This window comes from Actinia tenebrosa, unplaced genomic scaffold, assembly GCF_029948245.1.
Source record: "Actinia tenebrosa isolate PJP-AT-01 unplaced genomic scaffold, QUT_ActTen_1.0 PGA_scaffold1__47_contigs__length_23844297, whole genome shotgun sequence".
Taxonomy (NCBI): domain Eukaryota; kingdom Metazoa; phylum Cnidaria; class Anthozoa; order Actiniaria; family Actiniidae; genus Actinia; species Actinia tenebrosa.
Window position 1 is genome coordinate 4,910,525 of NW_028292578.1, and position 19,286 is coordinate 4,929,810.

General features: G+C 37.0%; 2 protein-coding genes across 4 annotated transcripts; both read right to left on the reverse strand.

Annotated features, from left to right (window-relative positions):
- Positions 1-1,757: 1,757 nt before the first annotated feature.
- Positions 1,758-9,604, reverse strand: LOC148909734 (uncharacterized). 3 transcript variants are annotated; one of them, XM_089033410.1, is made up of 6 exons: positions 9,537-9,604; positions 9,319-9,399; positions 9,100-9,123; positions 6,586-6,764; positions 5,433-5,539; positions 1,758-3,490 (listed from the first exon to the last, which is right to left on the reverse strand). In XM_089033410.1, exons 1-6 carry the CDS (start codon positions 9,580-9,582, stop codon positions 3,367-3,369), a joined length of 561 nt encoding a protein of 186 aa, XP_088889536.1. In that variant the 5' UTR covers positions 9,583-9,604; the 3' UTR covers positions 1,758-3,366. The 3 variants fall into 3 exon arrangements, with proteins under 3 accessions (XP_088889536.1, XP_088889535.1, XP_088889537.1); XM_089033409.1 differs by having other exon boundaries at positions 1,758-4,196; XM_089033411.1 differs by lacking the exon at positions 9,100-9,123 and having other exon boundaries at positions 1,758-4,196.
- A 1,840-nt stretch (positions 9,605-11,444) lies between these two features.
- On the reverse strand, positions 11,445-18,965 carry LOC116299539 (uncharacterized). The gene is made up of 8 exons (XM_089033413.1): positions 18,718-18,965; positions 18,570-18,631; positions 16,720-17,007; positions 14,839-14,943; positions 14,731-14,752; positions 12,304-12,329; positions 11,976-12,077; positions 11,445-11,504 (listed from the first exon to the last, which is right to left on the reverse strand). Exons 1-8 carry the CDS (start codon positions 18,842-18,844, stop codon positions 11,451-11,453), a joined length of 786 nt encoding a protein of 261 aa, XP_088889539.1. The 5' UTR covers positions 18,845-18,965; the 3' UTR covers positions 11,445-11,450.
- Between the last annotated feature and the right edge of the window lie 321 nt (positions 18,966-19,286).

A 19,286-nucleotide genomic window follows, 5' to 3' on the forward strand; every position in this document is an offset into this window, starting at 1 on the left:
GATCCTTCCAGTCAGTAGTTGTTGAGGTAAAGTAGTAATCGATTCAAACGGTTCATTTACGATCAGATCAATTATTAGTGTCAGAACATACTCTGTACGTTCGTATGGTCAGCGTGGATTACACCCGTCTGTTCGACATGGCTGTGGGCTCGGTGAATTAGCTGGTTTAATGTGGCGTGTATTTTTCAAATTTTAGACATTTTTCCAGAAATTGTTTTTTTCTTCGGACAAGAAACATGCTAAAAAGAGACACTTCAACCCCACCGACTGGCAGTATAAAGCCCTTCAGGAATGTCCTAGATTTAGTAATCTGCTCTCACAAGTTTCAACCTTCAGGTCAAGCTCGGATAAACGTTCTAAAAATGTTTTTTTTCTCCCACACAGCCATTGCATAAACATCGCGTCTTGGTATGGCTGCCTAGTTATGGCATTACTGCTCCATGTTGGTCAACAATCGATGACTGACAATATTTTGATTTTACCGTATTTTCTTTCAAAATCTAAGTGGTTCGACGAATTTAATCAGAATCACATTCCTGACAATATTGATAATGATTCAAACACTTCTTAGTTACCGTTGCTATGGCCCACAGTCACATGCCGGAACGAATTTAACGGAATATCTCAGATTCACAACTCTTATCTTATGGTTACATTTTGTTAAGGCCTTCAATGAAAATACGACAATCAAATCCTTGTGATCGGACCTCGTAATGCTCTTGAAGACAGAGAGCAAGACTTTAATTGATTCCACATGGAATGCGTTGCTTTGATTGGTTGTTCGTCGTCTGAGCCGGAATCAAGAATCTCTTTAGTTGTCTAGTGACCTTGGTTTTCATACCGAGTCTAATCATGTGAATACGTAGACATGCCATAACATGTAAAGTAAGCTGTAAGTAAGTAGCGTCATAACTCTGTGTAGCCTTCGTTGCAGACGTCCTGCGGGGTTCGGTTCGGATCCTGTGCCCTTCCAGCCAAGGCTACCGAGGTACGGTTGTATGCTATGAAGCTTGTCTTTTCTCACGGAGTACTGCCTCGGATCTGGGTTATCACGATCAGGTACCATCAAAGCATATATACAGATGACAGAGCAGAAAAACTATACAAGGCTGCTACTTTCGTAATTTTTTTCTTTATCTCTCATTCATGCCCAAAAAAAAAAACGTTTGGTGTTTCATTCGTGTCTCTTGTTAAACTTTTCACAAAATTCTGCTACCTCGATCAATCCTTACTTCGAGGTATCAAGCGAAAATGTTAGTTTTTGTGCTGACCAAAATATCATCTCTCCCAACGTTCAGGGCGTTATATCTCAAATACGCATTCCTTAAATTTCCCCAAATTTTAGTATTTTGTTAAGCAGCCCTGTTTATGAAATATAAAGCTTATTAACACATAAACCCTGTCTAAACCCTGTTTCTGCCCTGTCTATACAGATAGGGTAGGGTAGGGTAGGGTAGGGTAGGGTAGATTCGTATCCCTATCAGAATACATTTACCGTCTATTCCTCGGGAGCGCCAACATTTGACATGGTTGACATTTGCCGTTCATAAATTTTGCTTGTAGTTCGAGTTCGGTTGTGCTTTTAGTGTACTAAATCACTTCCGATTTCCGTAAATTGATGGCTTCAAACAGTTAATGATACGGCGGGATGATGGATATAGAGTTACTGACTCTCAGACACATATCGCTTGTGTCAGACCAGTGCTGGTCAAATGATATCAGCCTGCGCCAATAAATGGACAATAAATGGACACGAGTTTTTGTAAAATTACCTTTTTTTTCTATCGATATTTCTTTTTTACAATAAAAGACTTACATCTAAAGATATACTCAGTATTACAGGAATTTCTGTCCTCACAACAACCCTCTAATCTGTCGTTCAGGGTCGCAACTATAGTACAACATGGGTGGAGTGTAGTATGGCCTTATAATCTACCATCACGAACAATCCCTTGGATTATCATCCGATAAGCACAAAAAAACACGAGACAAGCATTTCCCCTTGCTGCCTATCCCAGGCAAGTACTAGGTATGTAAAAACAGACATACCAGGATCAGTACTTGCAATTGATAAATACCTTCCGATGCATGTCTCGACAGAAAGAGTGTAGGTCGTTGCGTGGGCAGCATCGTATTGACTGGGTTATACACAGGTAGCCCAAACAAGGTTTACAAGGGAATGTAAGGAGTTAGGATAAACATAGCCTTTCACTCAACAATTTCCTGTCAAATTTGCTAGTCTTTTTTAACCATAACTTCAGACTCCTGGTAAAGTTAAGGCGCGATTTTAGGAAGTTTTTTTCAAAATCCGCTATACTCCCTATTATATAATTGATATTTTTTTCGCAGCAAATTATTCAGTTATCAAAAATCCCAACTTTACTTTTTCGTTAGCAAACCAGCAACACTAAGAACTAGTTCTTTGAACAACTTAATAAGTTAGCTTTAACATTTATTTAAAATAAGAAAAACGGCCGACTAGTTTTGTAAAAAATTATAATTCCTAAAAAAAATTGTGTGACAGCTAATTGTATAAAAAGTCTCACACTTCCCGATTCTCCATTCCCCCACCAGAACTCTTTCTTTCCCTCTAAATGTTTTTATTATTTTTGAAGTAAGGTAATACGTAATGGCGATCATTAGACTAATAACGGAAAGCTCAGAGCACGAAAAGGGTTCTGGTAGTAGTGAAAGGGTTATCAAGAAGAGGAACAGAGAATTCACCTCGCTATAAAATTCCTTATCGCTTTCATGTCACGGGACGTGGAATACACGACTGATGGAACCGTACAACCCTTGTTAACGGCACACCGGACTGTTCCTGCCCGCAGCATAGTGCATTAGCCATTCCGTGGTTCAGGAAGAAACTGGGTCGAGTTCGCATCACAGTGCATTGTGGTTAAGGGGACGAAATAGACGCCATCTTGGAAATATGTCCCCTAAAACAGTCCCACCATGCACTGCAATACCAACTCGACCCAGTTTCTTCCTCAACCTCGGAACAGCTTATAATCTGACAAACTGAACATAATGCAGTGATGTGATACACGTGTCTCTAAACACTAAGCCTGCATTACAACATACTTTGTTTATGCAATAATTGTTGGCCATTCCGAGTTTCAAAAAATAACTTGGTCGATTTGGCATTTCATTCACTATGGGGCTGTTTTAGGGGAAGAAGGCGCCATTTTAAAAATATGTCCCTCAAAACAATGTCACAGTGCGCTGCAATGTCATCTCGATCCAGTTTTCTCTCGAACTTCGGTATAGCTAATTACAGTTATTCCAGGTGCCCCAAGACATATAAGCAGTGCGTACAAAATACCTTGTACTGATTGGTAAAATATTGATGAATATTCAGTGTGGTTAGATGTCCGAGGTCAGGCGAAAGTTTGGATCTGAATGTGTTCGGTGCATCATGGCCTCTCGTTCGTTTTCTCGTCTCTCATCCTCTACTTTCTGCAGCTGTTGAGGTGACCCTATCAGAAGCCTGTAGAAACGTACATCCAACCACGTGATTTATAAATATATTATGTTATCACTATGTATAACTAGGATCTAACACAGTTTCTATACAGTCAAAGACGCAAATTAAAGAGAGGTCCACAGGCAGCCCAAACAGTATGGAGTGGATATATTGAAGCTAGGCTACGCTTCTATAGCAATGCTCATAGATTTGGGTGAACCGAAATAATTTGTTTCCACATTTTGGATGCTTGGAGTTTTAGAAATTGAGTTTGGGCTGCCTGTGGAGAGCAAAGTGGTAGTAGCCAAGGGCGGGTGTTTACTTAATTTCTTTAATGTTTTAGTTATTTGATAACAAAGATATTTTTATGAAGTTTAGGTCAGCGGTTAAAGGTTTTTAAGTATTCATTTTATAAAAATAATACCTTTAATAAATACGTTATTCAAATTGGTTTAAATTTTAATAGGGAAGTAAATCTTCATGTTCTTAACAGAAGAAAATATATAGTTCAACATTCTATCAAAACTGTTACTAGGTTTATTGGCACTGGTCGACTTGTGTTTATTGTTTAAGGTAGGTAGCTCAAACCGCATTGGATACAAAGCCTTTGGGACTTGATCCTCTCTCTAGTGTCGTTCCCACGAGACGACGAAAACTGCTGCGTACAACATTAGTCTCCAACTTAGCACCAGGGCCCTGTACTATGCGCTTGCGAAGAGATGGAGAGAGACTGGAGACAGGTTATTTGTTTAAACGTTTAGATGTTATTAACATGGTTAAATGACTGACGAAGGTAGAGTTCGGAGTACAATCCGGTTAGTGCTATGGATGTTATATACGCTAACGTATGTAAGCCAAGAAAGTTTATTTGATAGTTTATTTAAAAAAAACTAAATTCAATATTTTAAATGGTTGTTGGTTTATGATCATCAATGTACAAAAACATTACGTGATAATGATGCATGTCTTGGATGGGACCAGGGATGACACGTCGTGGATGGGACCAGGGATGACATGTCTTGGATGTGATCAGGGACGACATGTCTTGGATGGGACCAGGGATGACATGTCTTGGATGGGATCAGGGATGACATGTCTTGGATTGCATCATGGATGACATGTCTTGGATGGGATCATGGGTGACATGTCTTGGATGGGATCATGGTGACATGTCTTGGATGGGACCAGGGATGACATGTATTGGATGGGATCAGGGATGACACGTCGTGGATGGGACCAGGGATGACATGTCTTGGATGTGATCAGGGACGACATGTCTTGGATGGGACCAGGGATGACATGTCTTGAATGGGATCGGGGATGACACGTCTTGGATGGGATCGGGAATGACATGTCTTGGATTGGATCAGGGATGACATTTCTTGGATGGGATCAGGGATGACATGTCTTGGATGGGATCAGGGAAGACATGTCTTGGATGGGACCAGGGATGACATGTCTTGAATGGGATCGGGGATGACACGTCTTGGATGGGATCGGGAATGACATGTCTTGGATTGGATCAGGGATGACATTTCTTGGATGGGATCAGGGATGACATGTCTTGGATGGGATCAGGGACGACATGTCTTGGATGGGATCATGGGTGACATGTCTTGGATGGGATCAGGGATGACATGTCTTGGATGGGATCAGGGATGACATGTCTTGGATTGGATCAGGGATGACATGTCTTGGATGGGATCAGGGATGACATGTCTTAGATGGGACCAGGGATGACATGTCTTGGATGGGACCAGGGATGACATGTCTTGGATGGGATCAGGGATGACATGTCTTGGATGGGATCAGGGATGACATGTCTTGGATGGGACCAGGGATGACATTTCTTGGATGGGATCAGGGATGACATGTCTTGGATGGGATCAGGGATGACATGTCTTGGATGGGATCAGGGATGACATATGGTCATGTCCTTATCTTCAATAGCAGCAATGATAATTACCCAGCCGAAGGTGTGGCATATTCCGGGGGAATATCAGCAGTTGCTGCTCTCTGTTCTTTTTTGTGCTTTTTCTTGTCTTTTTTATGGAGGAATTTACCAAGCGATGACTGAAAACAAAGCAAAAATCGATAAGAAAATAAATTATCGGGACAAAAAGCTTTTAAAGGCCGTTTACTTCCTAAGCTTACGTTCAAAGCGTAGCAGGTGACTTATCAAGGAAATTGTTAAAATACAAGAGTGCGATTAATATCTCCTTGAGGTTATTTTGTTATCACAATAAGTAGACTGTTATGGCCATGAATATTTGTATATTATTAACGTAAAGCTCGCACCATCTAAATTTGATCACAGAATTAGATATGTAAGGTGTTCTTTTTATATCATTATCTATTCAAAATGACTCAGGATTTATCTCTGCTCCTTTCTGATACTTGAACTAAATGTTCTTCTTTCTCGTAGGGATTGTAGCGCAAAGGAAGGTGATAAAAACACTGTGACATAAATAAATCATTTTCTTCCCATCTGATTATTTATTCTGTCGTATTTAGGTTTTAATGAAGGGCGGTAGTGTTGTCAACGCCAAGTTGCCGCAATACAAACGATGTAGCTTGCTTTTGTACAAAGTTGATTTAGATTTTCCGGTTTCACTATCTACCACACGCGATGATTCTCATTCATTCACAGGAAGCCCATACAAGCTTTGAGAGCTGAATGTAATTTAACAAAAAATAAAAAAATAAAATAAATGAAAACTAATATTTACTCGCATGAAGTGTTTTATACGTCATCCTAGTTCTTTAGTAGCGATTTCGAGCCATTTTAGCGATTTCTAAAAACATTTCCCTTCCTCTCTTCGTTAAATTACATTCAGCTCTAAGAAATCTTTTGCTAAATGGCACTAACGCTTCCCCGAGAGGCCGCGATGACTTAACGTGCAATCCAATGAGTATTCATTTCACTATGGACACACTTGGTCATATGGCTTGGCGCTGTCAATCGTGAGACTTGGGATTATTGATCAAACTTTTCCCGATGCAATCTTAAGAAAGTGTCGGGGTTTGATGGACACGATGAAAAGAGTACAACAATGAATGGGGAAAACAATTCTATCGACAGTCCATCCATATGACCCAAGATTGAATGATATTCTTACCGCACGATCTCTCTGTTTGTCTGGTGGTGTTTCTAACTGTTGCATAGGAAGTTCTCCTCCATAGAATCCAACCAATGCAGCACTGGGTGTGATAATAGAGTTTACAGAAGAATATTGTTTGGAGGTATGGGATTTTTTACGAATCGCACCGGCTGGAGACGATACGTCAGCAGCTTTGTCTATGGATAGAAACACACATACGACAAGTCTGGTAAAAATGACAAAAAAAACTAGTGAAATATAAACAAGCGCTAGTTTTTTCTTCTAGAATTCTACAATAGCTATCTGAAACATTTCTTTTGCGTACGGAAACAGTAGCCCTACCCTCCTTCTTCAATACTTCTGTACGCCGACATAGTAAACCTACCCCTGCCCCCGTTAGTACTATTGTACTCGCACAGAGTAGCCCTACCCCTTCCTCCGTTAGAACTACTGTACGCCGACATAGAGCATATTTCGTACGACTGTGAAAGTCGGTGCCGTATATGGATGTCTTGCGCGACCGCAATGTTTTCTAGAATTTTGATTGGTTTTTTCCCCTCACCCAATGTGGTTGGTCTGGCAGTGCCGTGACATTGGCGTGACCGTATCATAAGGATGTCTATAAAATACAAAAATCTAATGCATTTACCACTCAATGGTGGACAGCCTAACAGGTTTTGCAACCCACTTGATGAGGCAACCGATCGATAGATCGAATTAGAAGTCTGAAGTCGATTTTTGAGAAGGTAGGAAAACCGGAGAACCCAGAGAAAAAACCCTCGACGCACAGGAGAGAACCAACATAACTATAACTACATAACACAAAGCTCGGGAATCAAACCCGGGTGGCAGACTGGTAAGGCGGTGCATTAGCACACATCACCCGCGCGGTATTTTGCTTCATTAGTGCATTAGCACACATCACCCGCGCGGTATCTCATTTCATTAGTGCATTAGCACACATCACCCGCGCGGTATCTTGTTCCATTGGTGCAAAGCCCAGGAACAATGTGACGCAACACAATACAAGATCCCACACCTATACTCCTATAATTACAATAAATATCATTGTTCACTGACAAAATATGGTAATAAATGATACTGGGGGGTTGTCTTGCGTGACACAATGTTACATGACAATATACTGTAATGAAGTTACGTTACACTGTGCAGTTATCGCTATGTTATTGCGAAACATTGCATTTTGCAGTTCTTACTTGAATATGAAATAAATCCTCGGTGCTTAAGATCGTGTGTAAAGTTAGATTGGAATAGGATGGGAAGTCTTTGATGGATGGTCAAGTGCAGTGAAGTGGTGCAATTCACCTTTTTCGCGCTAGCCATCACGTGGTATAAATCGTATTGAATTATGCTACAGTCACCAAAAAGTTCGGACATTGTTCTCGGACTTCCGTCACGAATGTACTTGGTTTGTTTAGTTAACTAAATAAATCAAGTAAATAATTTGTTTAAAAGCCAGTACATTCGTACCGGAATCCGAGAACAATGTCTAAACTTTTTGGTGACCGTAAGACAATTTATACCACGTGATGGCTAGCGCGAAAATGAAAAATTCCAAAAAATACATGCAAATATATTCGTTTTATTTCTATTTTTGATAACGTGTTAGAGGCATGTTATTTAGTGGTGCAATTCTAAGAATACATGCAAATATATTTCACTTTATTTCCAGTGTTGATAACGTGTTAGAGGCATGTTATTTAGTGGTGCAATTCTAAGAATACATGCAAATATATTTCATTTGATTTCCAATGTTGATAACGTGTTAGACGCATGTTATTTACACTTATAACAATATATAGTGCAGCGTTTATTAGTACAATTATATGCGGTATTCATGGTTTTTATGGAATGGATTTTCTAAAGCTGATGCGACGAAGTAATCTTAAGCTCCTTCTTGTTGTATGCTGTCTGGATGCTATCTTGTTTAGTTTGTCTGTTATCACAAATGACATCATAAATACTATATGCAATAAAAACACAAACACCCCCCTCTTCACACCATAGCGATATTCACGGTTAACAAACAACAACGTCAGGAATCTTTTCTAATTCAAATTTGCCGACAAAACAAAAGATCTTTTTGTTTTAGTAGCCAAAATATTTCTGCGGGTTGGTACATTATACCAATAGGTGACACCTCAGCGTAAACTATATAATGTGTGTGTACATGGTTATTGGTGTCACTCCACAAGTATGTCTGCCCCAAGGGTATATGGAATGAGAAAAGACTGGTGATGGATGATGCCTGAATCAGTATATACACTGATTCAGGCATCATCCATCTCCAGTCTTTTCTCATTCCATATACCCTTGGGGCAGACATACTTGTGGAGTGACACCAATAACCATGTACACACACCCAACAACCCACTACAGCAGGAACCATACCCAGTTGGCTCCTAATGGTTTACAGATCCCACCCCAGTACACCTTGCTTGTCACCACCTTACACTTGTTTCTAGTCTTTTAAATAAAGACAATGATTCAAAATAACATGATAATAATTACCAGAAAGAATGTTTTCCAGTAATCCTGAAAAAAATATCACATAAAATGTAAGACATTAGACCATGTTAGTTGGACAACTGGGATCCCAGAGGATAGATTTGAGTTGGTGGCTAAACTAGGGGGTTCAGGGGAATACCCTAGTCCCCCTGCCCCTGAGCCTTGTGGGCATCAATCTAGAGAATATTTTTCTGTCGATAAATATCATATTTTGTTTTATACCTTGAGCTTCAATGGTCAGTGTCTTCTTGGCAACTTGTCTTGGTTTTCGTCCACTGTAGTCACGTGTATTGATGTTGGCATCTGTAAAGATGTGAACACATAAAAATCTACTGATCTGCTATTAAATATCTACTATTCTTTTTTTTTTTCCATCAATTTTATTTATTTCATCATAATTTATAACTATCTACTATTCTTTATAGGGTATAGGTACTTACTAAATTCCTCGATCAAAATCTTGATGACTTTGTCATTGCCATGCATACTTGCAAGATGTAATGGTGTATAACCCTGAGAATATCAACCAAACATGTTAACAAAACCATTGACAGAATTCTGAAACAATCTCTGACCTGATCAAAGTCAGGGCATGGCTAACTCACACATCAAACCCTGAAACAATCTCTGACCTGATCAAAATCAGGGCATGGCTAACTCACAGATTGAACCCTGAAACAATCTCTGGCCTGATCAAAGTCAGGGCATGGCTAACTCACAGATTGAACCCTGAAACAATCTCTGACCTGATCAAAGTCAGGGCATGGCTAACTCACAGATTGAACCCTGAAACAATCTCTGACCTGATCAAAGTCAGGGCATGGCTAACTCACAGATAGAATTACTGTAAGTCTATTATATAATGTGTTACATAGAATACTTACCCCCTAAAAGCCAGCCATCCAGTAAATAAACACAACAGCAAGGAGAAAAAGAAAAACAAAAAATGTAGTTAAGACTTAATTTTTCTGAGACTTTCCTTTCATACAGTGATTTTAATATTTTTCAACAAAAAGCAGCCAATAGCATATGGCATATATAAATCTTGAAGAATACTCACATGCTGTCAACCAAAACAGACATCAACATGAACATGAAAGAAAGATAAACAGCTTTGGTTAGTAAAATATGATGATGATCTGAATAAACACATACAGGACATGATTAAACATGACATCCTGTACAACCTGAAGCAGGAATACAATAAGAGCCTGAAATAGCAGATGCAATATTGATGTTTATAAAATAAATACTAGAAATGTCACTATGTGCTAGGCTGTGTACAGCTTATGGGATAATTAGCAGTATATGCTAGAGGCCTTAACAAGCTTCATATATAACCGAGGGTACACAAATATTTTTTCTTTCTTCATTCTTACAGCCCCTCAACCATTTTCCCTATAGGGGAGAGGGGTGGGAAGCAGCTGTAAACAGGCTACCTTTATGGCAGGCACACAGAAAGTTATACATGTTGATTGATATTCGGTCACTAACACTTTTCTGCTCTACCAATCTACTGCATGCCTTATAACTGCAGGCACACAATGCATGCTTGTATTCTTCACTTACTGATTTGGCATTAACATCTGCCCCTTTTGCAGCCAACATAGCAACAATGTCTTCTCTACCATGTTTAGCAGCCCAGTGTAATGCAGTCTGTAAAGTACATAAACCAGTATTTATTATTTCAGGCCTTAAATGATTACTCCATGAATGGATTTATCAAAGTTAATGATGATTATCACTACTATTGCATGTTAAATATACTGTATCTTGGTACTTACATACTATTGCACAGCCATACACCCGGAGACCATACCAGAATATAAAACAAATGAAAATGAAAAAAGTACAATTGATTAGCTTATGTTAGTAGCAGCTACTCTACCATGATATTGAATGCATTTCTGTCTGCCCATATATAAGTCCCTTACGCATCCAATAAGTCATGTGACCCTGTAAGAAACCTTTCAATAATGGAGTTATAAAACCGGTCCAAGGAGAGTTTGAATCCCAGGATTGATGTTTGGTGTCATATATGCTGGTTGCTAAACGGTTCTCTCCTGTGCTTCAATGGTTTTCACCAGATTCACCAGTTTACCTCCCTCTACATAAATCAACTTGAGTTTTTAATTCCAATTGGAACTCAGTAGCAGATGAGAAAAGCCACTGTTATTTCCTATTTATTTTGTATATTTATCTAATACTTGGTATGTACTCACCCCCTGTGTATCCATTATTGATAACAAAATATCCAAGAAAATGGACAAAATAAAAATAGCAAAAAAGTGTCAGTAATTAGGTGTAATTATTTTACTTAAGAAATTATAAATAATATGGTTTTATTTTAATATCTATAAATTGTATTCATGAATAACTGGATGTGCTTTACTTACCGATGTAAAGTCCTGTGATATTAAAAGAAAAAAATTCAATTAATATAAGTGTGCATATTCTACACATGAGCAAGAAACAAAAGAAGAAGGGAAGAAAGAATTGAGAAAGAAAGGAAATTTATAAAGATTCTAAAATAACAAACAACGCTTTGTTAACTGAGGTTTTTACTTTTCTTCAACATGTTTCGGCAGAAAGTGTCGAAGTGTCGAATCATCTACCCCAACTGGAATTACATCCAGCACAAAAATACTTGTACACAGCCCATGTCGAGTGCAAATTTATAAAGGAATAAGCGAAATGAGAATTGAAAAGTGATTTAATGGCAACAGTATAAATTAGTCATATCTTCTTTTTTGGATAATAATGATAATATTAATGATTGATAATAGTAACAATTGTAATTATGGTAAATTAGTAATAAATAATATAAAACTGATGACGATGACGATGATGATGACGAGGATGATGATAATATTAGTCACCTTTTTCTTTGCCAAACTTGAATCTTGTTCCAACAGACACATGATGTTTGCTCTGTTACCTCGTGCAGCCGTTAAGATCCATTCTTTCTCTATTGGTTCTAACTGTTAACGATTACAAAATCAATCATGATTAAACTCTTTAAGAGCTCTGTATGTAGTCTACAAGTGCTTACTTATCTCCATAATCAGGAAATATATTTCTTCTGCTCTGTCTTCAAGACAGCTTGTCTACTAATTACATATACATCAATCTAAGACTTTCTGCCTGAAGATATTATTCAATGATAAGGTACTATAAGAACAGATATAACCATATTAAACGACTTACTTGTATTGTAGGTAGAAGATCATCCCCTAAAAAGTAAAAAAGCATAATTGATTTCTTTAAGCTATATTGGCTAACATGGTCAGATTTTATATTAGGAAGTATAACGTCTAGCCCATCTAACGTCAATATGATATTAAAGCAGCTTGCAGATGATATCAAACACAATGAACAGAAGCTATTTGCACACAGTCAACTTAACACTGACTAATACATAATACTTTTTCTGTAGAAATATTATGCTATACATAATATGTGTACAGTATCTTGATATAAAATCTCACCCTTAAAATAGAATCAGATAACATAGAGATATGAGCATAATATTAAATAAGGTAAGTACACAATACACCAGTCAGAGAGAAAGACAGTATGTCATGGTTAGGTACATGACTTTAACACAATATGCTGGAGTTATAAACAATACATTTACCAATTAAGTCATTTACTCAGTGTTGAGTATTTTAGACCGATATATGAAGATAGTCAATACAATTAATATATAAAATAAGGAGACTTCAAATGACACACACTTGCAGTAGAAGTAAGATGCATATGGCTGACTGTTGACAGATTCAAACACCCAGCAATACAGCTGTGGTCCTTACTATTTCTTTGTTGTTTGGATCTTGCCATAAATAACAAGGCAGTCCATTAGATTGTGTTACAGGTACTGCTGGTCAGACCCTGAACTATTTGACATCTATCACAGCTTGTCTCTCTTCTTCAATGGAATTTCCCATAAATATAATGATTATTCTTTCCTAACATAATTTACGTTTTTCATTTTGAACATTTTTCAGAAAGTAAAAAAGAAATCTTGTACTCCATTCCAAACGTTTTGTCAACAGCTCTTGACAAGGCAGCTGCACAGTAGCAAATCATTAATATTCTATCTATTTGAGTCCTTATTTAAGGCAACAGACAACTAATTCCAATAGGATCTATTTCCCATAAACATTTAGAATAACTTGGTTATTGAGTTCTCCTGATTGGCTGGCTGGAAGCCAAATAGTCACCAACAAAACAAATACCTGCAGAAGCATTACACTAATTATATTTTAAAAAGAAACATTTTTTATGTATTGACAAAAAAATTCAAAATTCTATCAGGAAGCAACTTACTTTAAGAAATGATAAATTCACATGTCTACATTGTGTATGATATAATTGTGATGTATATATTCACATAATATACAATATTATAAAAAGGTTTTAAATATTACCTTATTACAGTTTACACAAATTTGCAGAAAAATAAAACATAAAATTTCAAATTCATTTGTGTCTTAAACATGTTATTAACATGTTATTAATATCACAACTCCTAAAAAAAACAGTGTAAAAAAATTATCCAGCTCTGATTGGTCAATTTATTTTATTTTTTATTGATGGCCATAGTCCAACAATCCTGGTTGACACAAATCCGTCAACAAGGAGAAAATTTGAAGTGAAGTTACCTCTGCCTTGAAGAATCATATAGGGAAATTTCCTGAGATTTCGTTGAATTGAAGCACGAACAAGAAAGATGTATTTGGAGTATTTTCGACTGGATTTGTTAAGAGTGTTATTTTTCAACTTCTTCCTCATGCTATGAAAGACATGATGAAGGTTGATCATGCGACAGATACAGTTGTTCTCTCTAGCTAGTAGGCTTTATTTGTATTTAGCTTAATTTTTTTTCATTTATAATTTTCTAGGAGTCAAGCCAGTAAAAAGAAGAGGAAGCAACAACCTTTCCTGTAAGCATTTGGTAGAAATAAAACCTTTGTGTGACCTTCAAGCTTGGAATATTAATTAGTTTGGGGACAGAACAGTTTTCTTCAAAGGATGCTTACAGACTCCCCCCCCCCCCTCCCCTTCCTCTCCTCCTCCCCATTACCCTCCCCTCCCCTGAGAGCCAAGTTCACAGGCTAAGGCTAAACCGCAAAACAATATGGAGTTTAATGATAATGATAACAATGGTTAATAATAGTAATTGTAATGATGATAATATTTAACTTATAGATAATAATCATAATACTAATGATGATGATAATAATAATGATGATGATGATTATGAACTGATGATGATGATGATATTGATGGTGATGATGGTGATATTGATGATGATGATGATATTGATGATGATGATGATATTGATGATGATGATGTTGATGGTGATGATGATATTGATGATGATGATGATATTGATGGTGATGATGATATTGATGGTGATGATATTGATGATGATGATGATATTGATGGTGATGATGATGATATTGATGATGATGATGATATTGATGGTGATGATGATGATATTGATGATGATGATGATATTGATGATGATGATGATATTGATGGTGATGATGATATTGATGATGATGATGATATTGATGGTGATGATGATATTGATGATGATGATGATGACAATAATGTTGAATGTCATACCTTCAATTTCCTGATCATCCAACTACAAGAACAAAACAAACAAAGTCCCAATGAATTTCTTTTGATATTTTAGTGTGACTACATGAGATTAAACAGTGTTTTACATACCAACTCATCAACAGAGATCTGTGAGAGCCTGTCCTCATTCTCATTCCCCATTGCTCCTGATATTTTCCTATTTGTTCCATCATTACCACCACCACTTCCTGTCGACTAATAACATTCAAATGACATATCAGAATGACATTTATATGTCAGCGGCAGACCCAGGCTGTTAAGCTACACAAGTTATTCTTTATTTAAAGCTTGATATACCCATCCCAGATTCCACTATTGCACTTAACAACAGACCTGATTGTAACAGGGCACTACCAAACCATATGGCATTATTCAACACAGGGTGAACAATACACAGCTACTGTAAGTGTTGCTGAATAGTAAATTTTGATTATCCTATATACTGTGAATCCTCAATATTTGATATGGTACTAACTATACTTGGTACTAACTATACTTGGAAAATCCTTCAAATTTCTTAATACCTGAAACAGCTTTGGGATGATTAAAATTATGGCATGGCTAACTCACAGATAGAACCCTGAAACAACCTCTGGGCTGATCTAAGTCAGGGCATGGCTAACTCACAGATTGAACCCTGAAACAACCTCTGGGCTGATCTAAGTCAGGGAATGGCAAACTCACAGATTTGACCCTGAAACAACCTCTGGGCCGATCAAAGTTGAAGTACTGTTAACTCACAGACCAAATCCTGAAACAATATCTTGGCTGATCTAAGTAAAGGCACGGCTAAGTCAGATCAAACCCTAAACAAGCTCTGGGAAGATCTAATCTGTAAGCATGGCTAACTCATAGATTGAATAATTTGCAAATAAGATTGTTAGGTTTCTGTGAGGGAGGAAAACCAGAGAACCTGGAGAAAAACCTTAAGAAACTCCACTCACACAGAGTGCAGAGTCCAGGAATTGAACTCCAGACCCCAGCCACACACACCTAATGACTTAATTATCTTTTAACATATCCTAGTTATCACAATATTATTCTACATTTAAACTTTATTTCAATTGACTGTATTAATTTTGTAAGTAAATTTATGTGTGTGAAAAAGATAAGTCTAAAAAAAGTCAGAGGTGAGATGTGAGTGCAGACCACCCTTGATTCCAAGCCTTAGGGTTACATAGAGGTTATTTACCAGATAGGAAGTCCAGGAAGGGACTTAGGCCTTAGGGTTACATAGAGGTTATTTACCAGATAGGAAGTCCAGGAAGGGACTTAGGCCTTAGGGTTACATAGAGGTTATTTACCAGATAGGAAGTCCAGGAAGGGACTTAGCTCTTAGGGTTACAAAGAGGTTATTTACCGGATAGGATGTCCAGGAAGGGACTTAGGCCTTAAAGTTACAAAGAGGTTATTTACCGGATAGGATGTCCAGAAAGGGACTTAGGCCTCAGGGTTACATAGAGGTTATTTACCAGATAGGAAGTCCAGGAAGGGACTTAGGCCTTAGGGTTACATGAGGTTATTTACCAGATAGGAAGTCCAGGAAGGGACTTTGGCCTTAGAGGTTAGGCTTAGGGTTAGGGTTATCCTTATGTAAGGATACTGGACCAAGAAAAATTAATACAATTAATTAGTCACGGGTCATCATCACAGGCCAAATTATGTTTACTTATTTTATGTGTTTAATTATTTTTTTGTCTAAATGTTACAAGTCGCAATGACTGGCAAGGCAAATATTTGACAGGACAAGTCCCAGTTCTGGGCGGACATTGTTCACTTTCAGGCCATTGTTTTAAGCGCTTGTTTTTTCTCTAAATGTTACAGGTCACAATCACTGGCAAGCCAAATATGTGACATGACAAGTCCCAGTTCTGGCTGGAAATTGTTCGTTCCTGGCTGTTATTTTAAGCCCTGTAGATAATCTAAACATAAACAAAACCAATTTAAAGCAAGCATTGCTGCATGTTTTACCTCAATACTATCCATAGATGCTGTCTTCATCATGTAGCTTTTGGACAGACCCCTTACATCACCAGTCTTGTTTTCCTTGTCATGTTCAGCCACAGAACCCAGAGTACCTGGAGGATGGCCTTTAGACATCTGGTTTGCCAGCATGTCTTCAAACATCTTGGTGTTTCTCATGACGGGAGGTCCAGATACTGGTCTATTGTGGCTCTTATGACTGGTATGCTGTCTGGGCGGCTTGCGTAAAACTGCTGGTGCTTCTTTAGGTTTCTTGAGGACAAAATATTTCTCTCCCTGGAAATAAGAAGTTTTATAATTTGAAATATTGCTGAAATTGAAATGGTCTGAATCTATCCAAACATGTTTCCTCCTTTAATACTACATGTTGATCTCTTGAGAATGCAATTCTTCCTTCAAGTCGTATCCATATTCATGTGTCTTTTGATGCATAACCATTAAACAAAGATAAAATATAAAATAGTTGTCCATCGTATTAAAGTATTTTAGTAAAGCTATGTTCTATTTATTCTGAGAAAGATTATCCAAGAGTGACTGGCTAGAATATTCAACCAATTTGATTCTATACAATGCCTATTATAGAATAAACTAATCCTATCTTGTCAATGTCCTGCAATGTAGGGCTATTTATATAGTGCAAATTCCCATAATAAAATGAACGGGGTTTTATACCTACAACTTGCGTTGTGACTTTTAAAAAACTATACCATTCTTTACCTTATTTCAAGTGATGATTTACGACAATTCAGCTGGCATAACACCATAAGTCACCACTTATCTCTGTTTAGTCTAAAATATTAATTACTTCTAAATTTATAACAACCATCAATAATAATATTTCCATTCATACGTCTTGCTGACTAAAACTATTCAGAAAAAGCAACTTTTAAATTCTAGTTTATGGAACAATGGTATGCGCAATCATGTGTTAGTTCTCATGATATATTCTTTAAATTTTGAGCATGCACATTAGTTTTACTGTTGTAAAATGCACAGGCATGCATTGGTTCTCATGATATTATGTAAATTTTGAGCATTAGTTTTAACATTATAAAATGGGCTCGCATGTGCTAGTTCTCATGATTACCTCACTTTTTGCATCATCATGTGTAGTGCTTGTACCAGCCAATCACCCTGATAAAGGCTGTTTTGTATAGCCGAAATATAGGTGTTGCTTACAAAATATAGTCTGAAACTATCTTGTGTTATAGTTTATTTTTACCTTTCTCCTACCTATCTTTCCTACAGCTAGTTGATGCTTGTGGTTACTTACTGTATATATATACATTCTTATACATAGTTTGCTAGAATCAAACCCACATATAATGTAAATACAATGCTATAGGTTACAAGTATATTAATAAAATTAAAACAAATAAAAGATACGTAAACAATCTAAATCTAAAGTAAGTTAATTAACAGTCTGATTTCCAAACAACTCAAAAAAGTCTAAAGTAATCAAAAGGAAAAGGATCAATAGGATTAGTAATATCTATTCTGGTTAAATTGAATCACTCCGACCAAACAGTAAATTATTGATGGCTGCCCCAAGCTAAATATAAATTGGTTGACTGAGGCGAGGATTGATTAGCAGGGCAATATTTCGATGCTTTTGTCAGGAAATACTTTAAAAACAAAACCTAAAACCTGATAGCTACTCAGTATTAGCCTCATATTAGCTTTCTGTTTTTTATTCATTAACCTTGCCTTCAGTATATATATATATATATATACATAAGAATAAATAAAAAATAATTTTAAAGGAAATGGAATAACTACAGTATCTTGGGCGGGTTATAAAGAGGATTGTTGATGTCAAATATTTGTCTTCAGCTTACATTGATTTCTTGGACGGTAGCCAATTGATGTACTATCTCTTTGAATTCGCCTCTAACTTTATCTGAAATTCAAAAAACAAAGGAACAAAGGTAAGAAAGAACACCTAAAGAGATTAATAAATATAAAAGATATCAAATAAATTAATACTTTTGTTGGCAGGGTCGTTGAGTTGCTGTCGAAAATGAGTGACCAAGTCATGATTCCTAACTTGGCTGTTATTCTTTAACATGTAATCCCTGACAGAAGCTATGCTGATGGGTTCGTTGCCTGACATAGTGGAATATTTCCCGTAGGAACAGAGATAATGTGGGTTAAATCAAAAGATTCTTAGAATATGACAGCATTTTTCCTAGTTTATCCACCACTTGTGTTGTTTCTATGACACCCCGCTATGCCTTGTGGGATACTTCTCCTTAACATTATAATATAATAATAATATGATTTATATAGCGCCTATACAAGTCGGCTCTAAGCGCTGTAAAATATATATAAATTATAATTCAAAAGCTAGTTTAAACAAATGAGTCTTAAGGTCTTTCTTAAAAGTTTTTAGACATGAAGTGTTTCTAAGAGGAGACGGTAGTGAATTCCATAGAACAGGAGCAGACACAGAAAAACAACGATAACAATAAGATTTAAGATTGTACGGACAAGTACATTGGAATGCTTACTATGTATCAACAGGGAGCCCAAATATTATAGTCTATATCAAAATC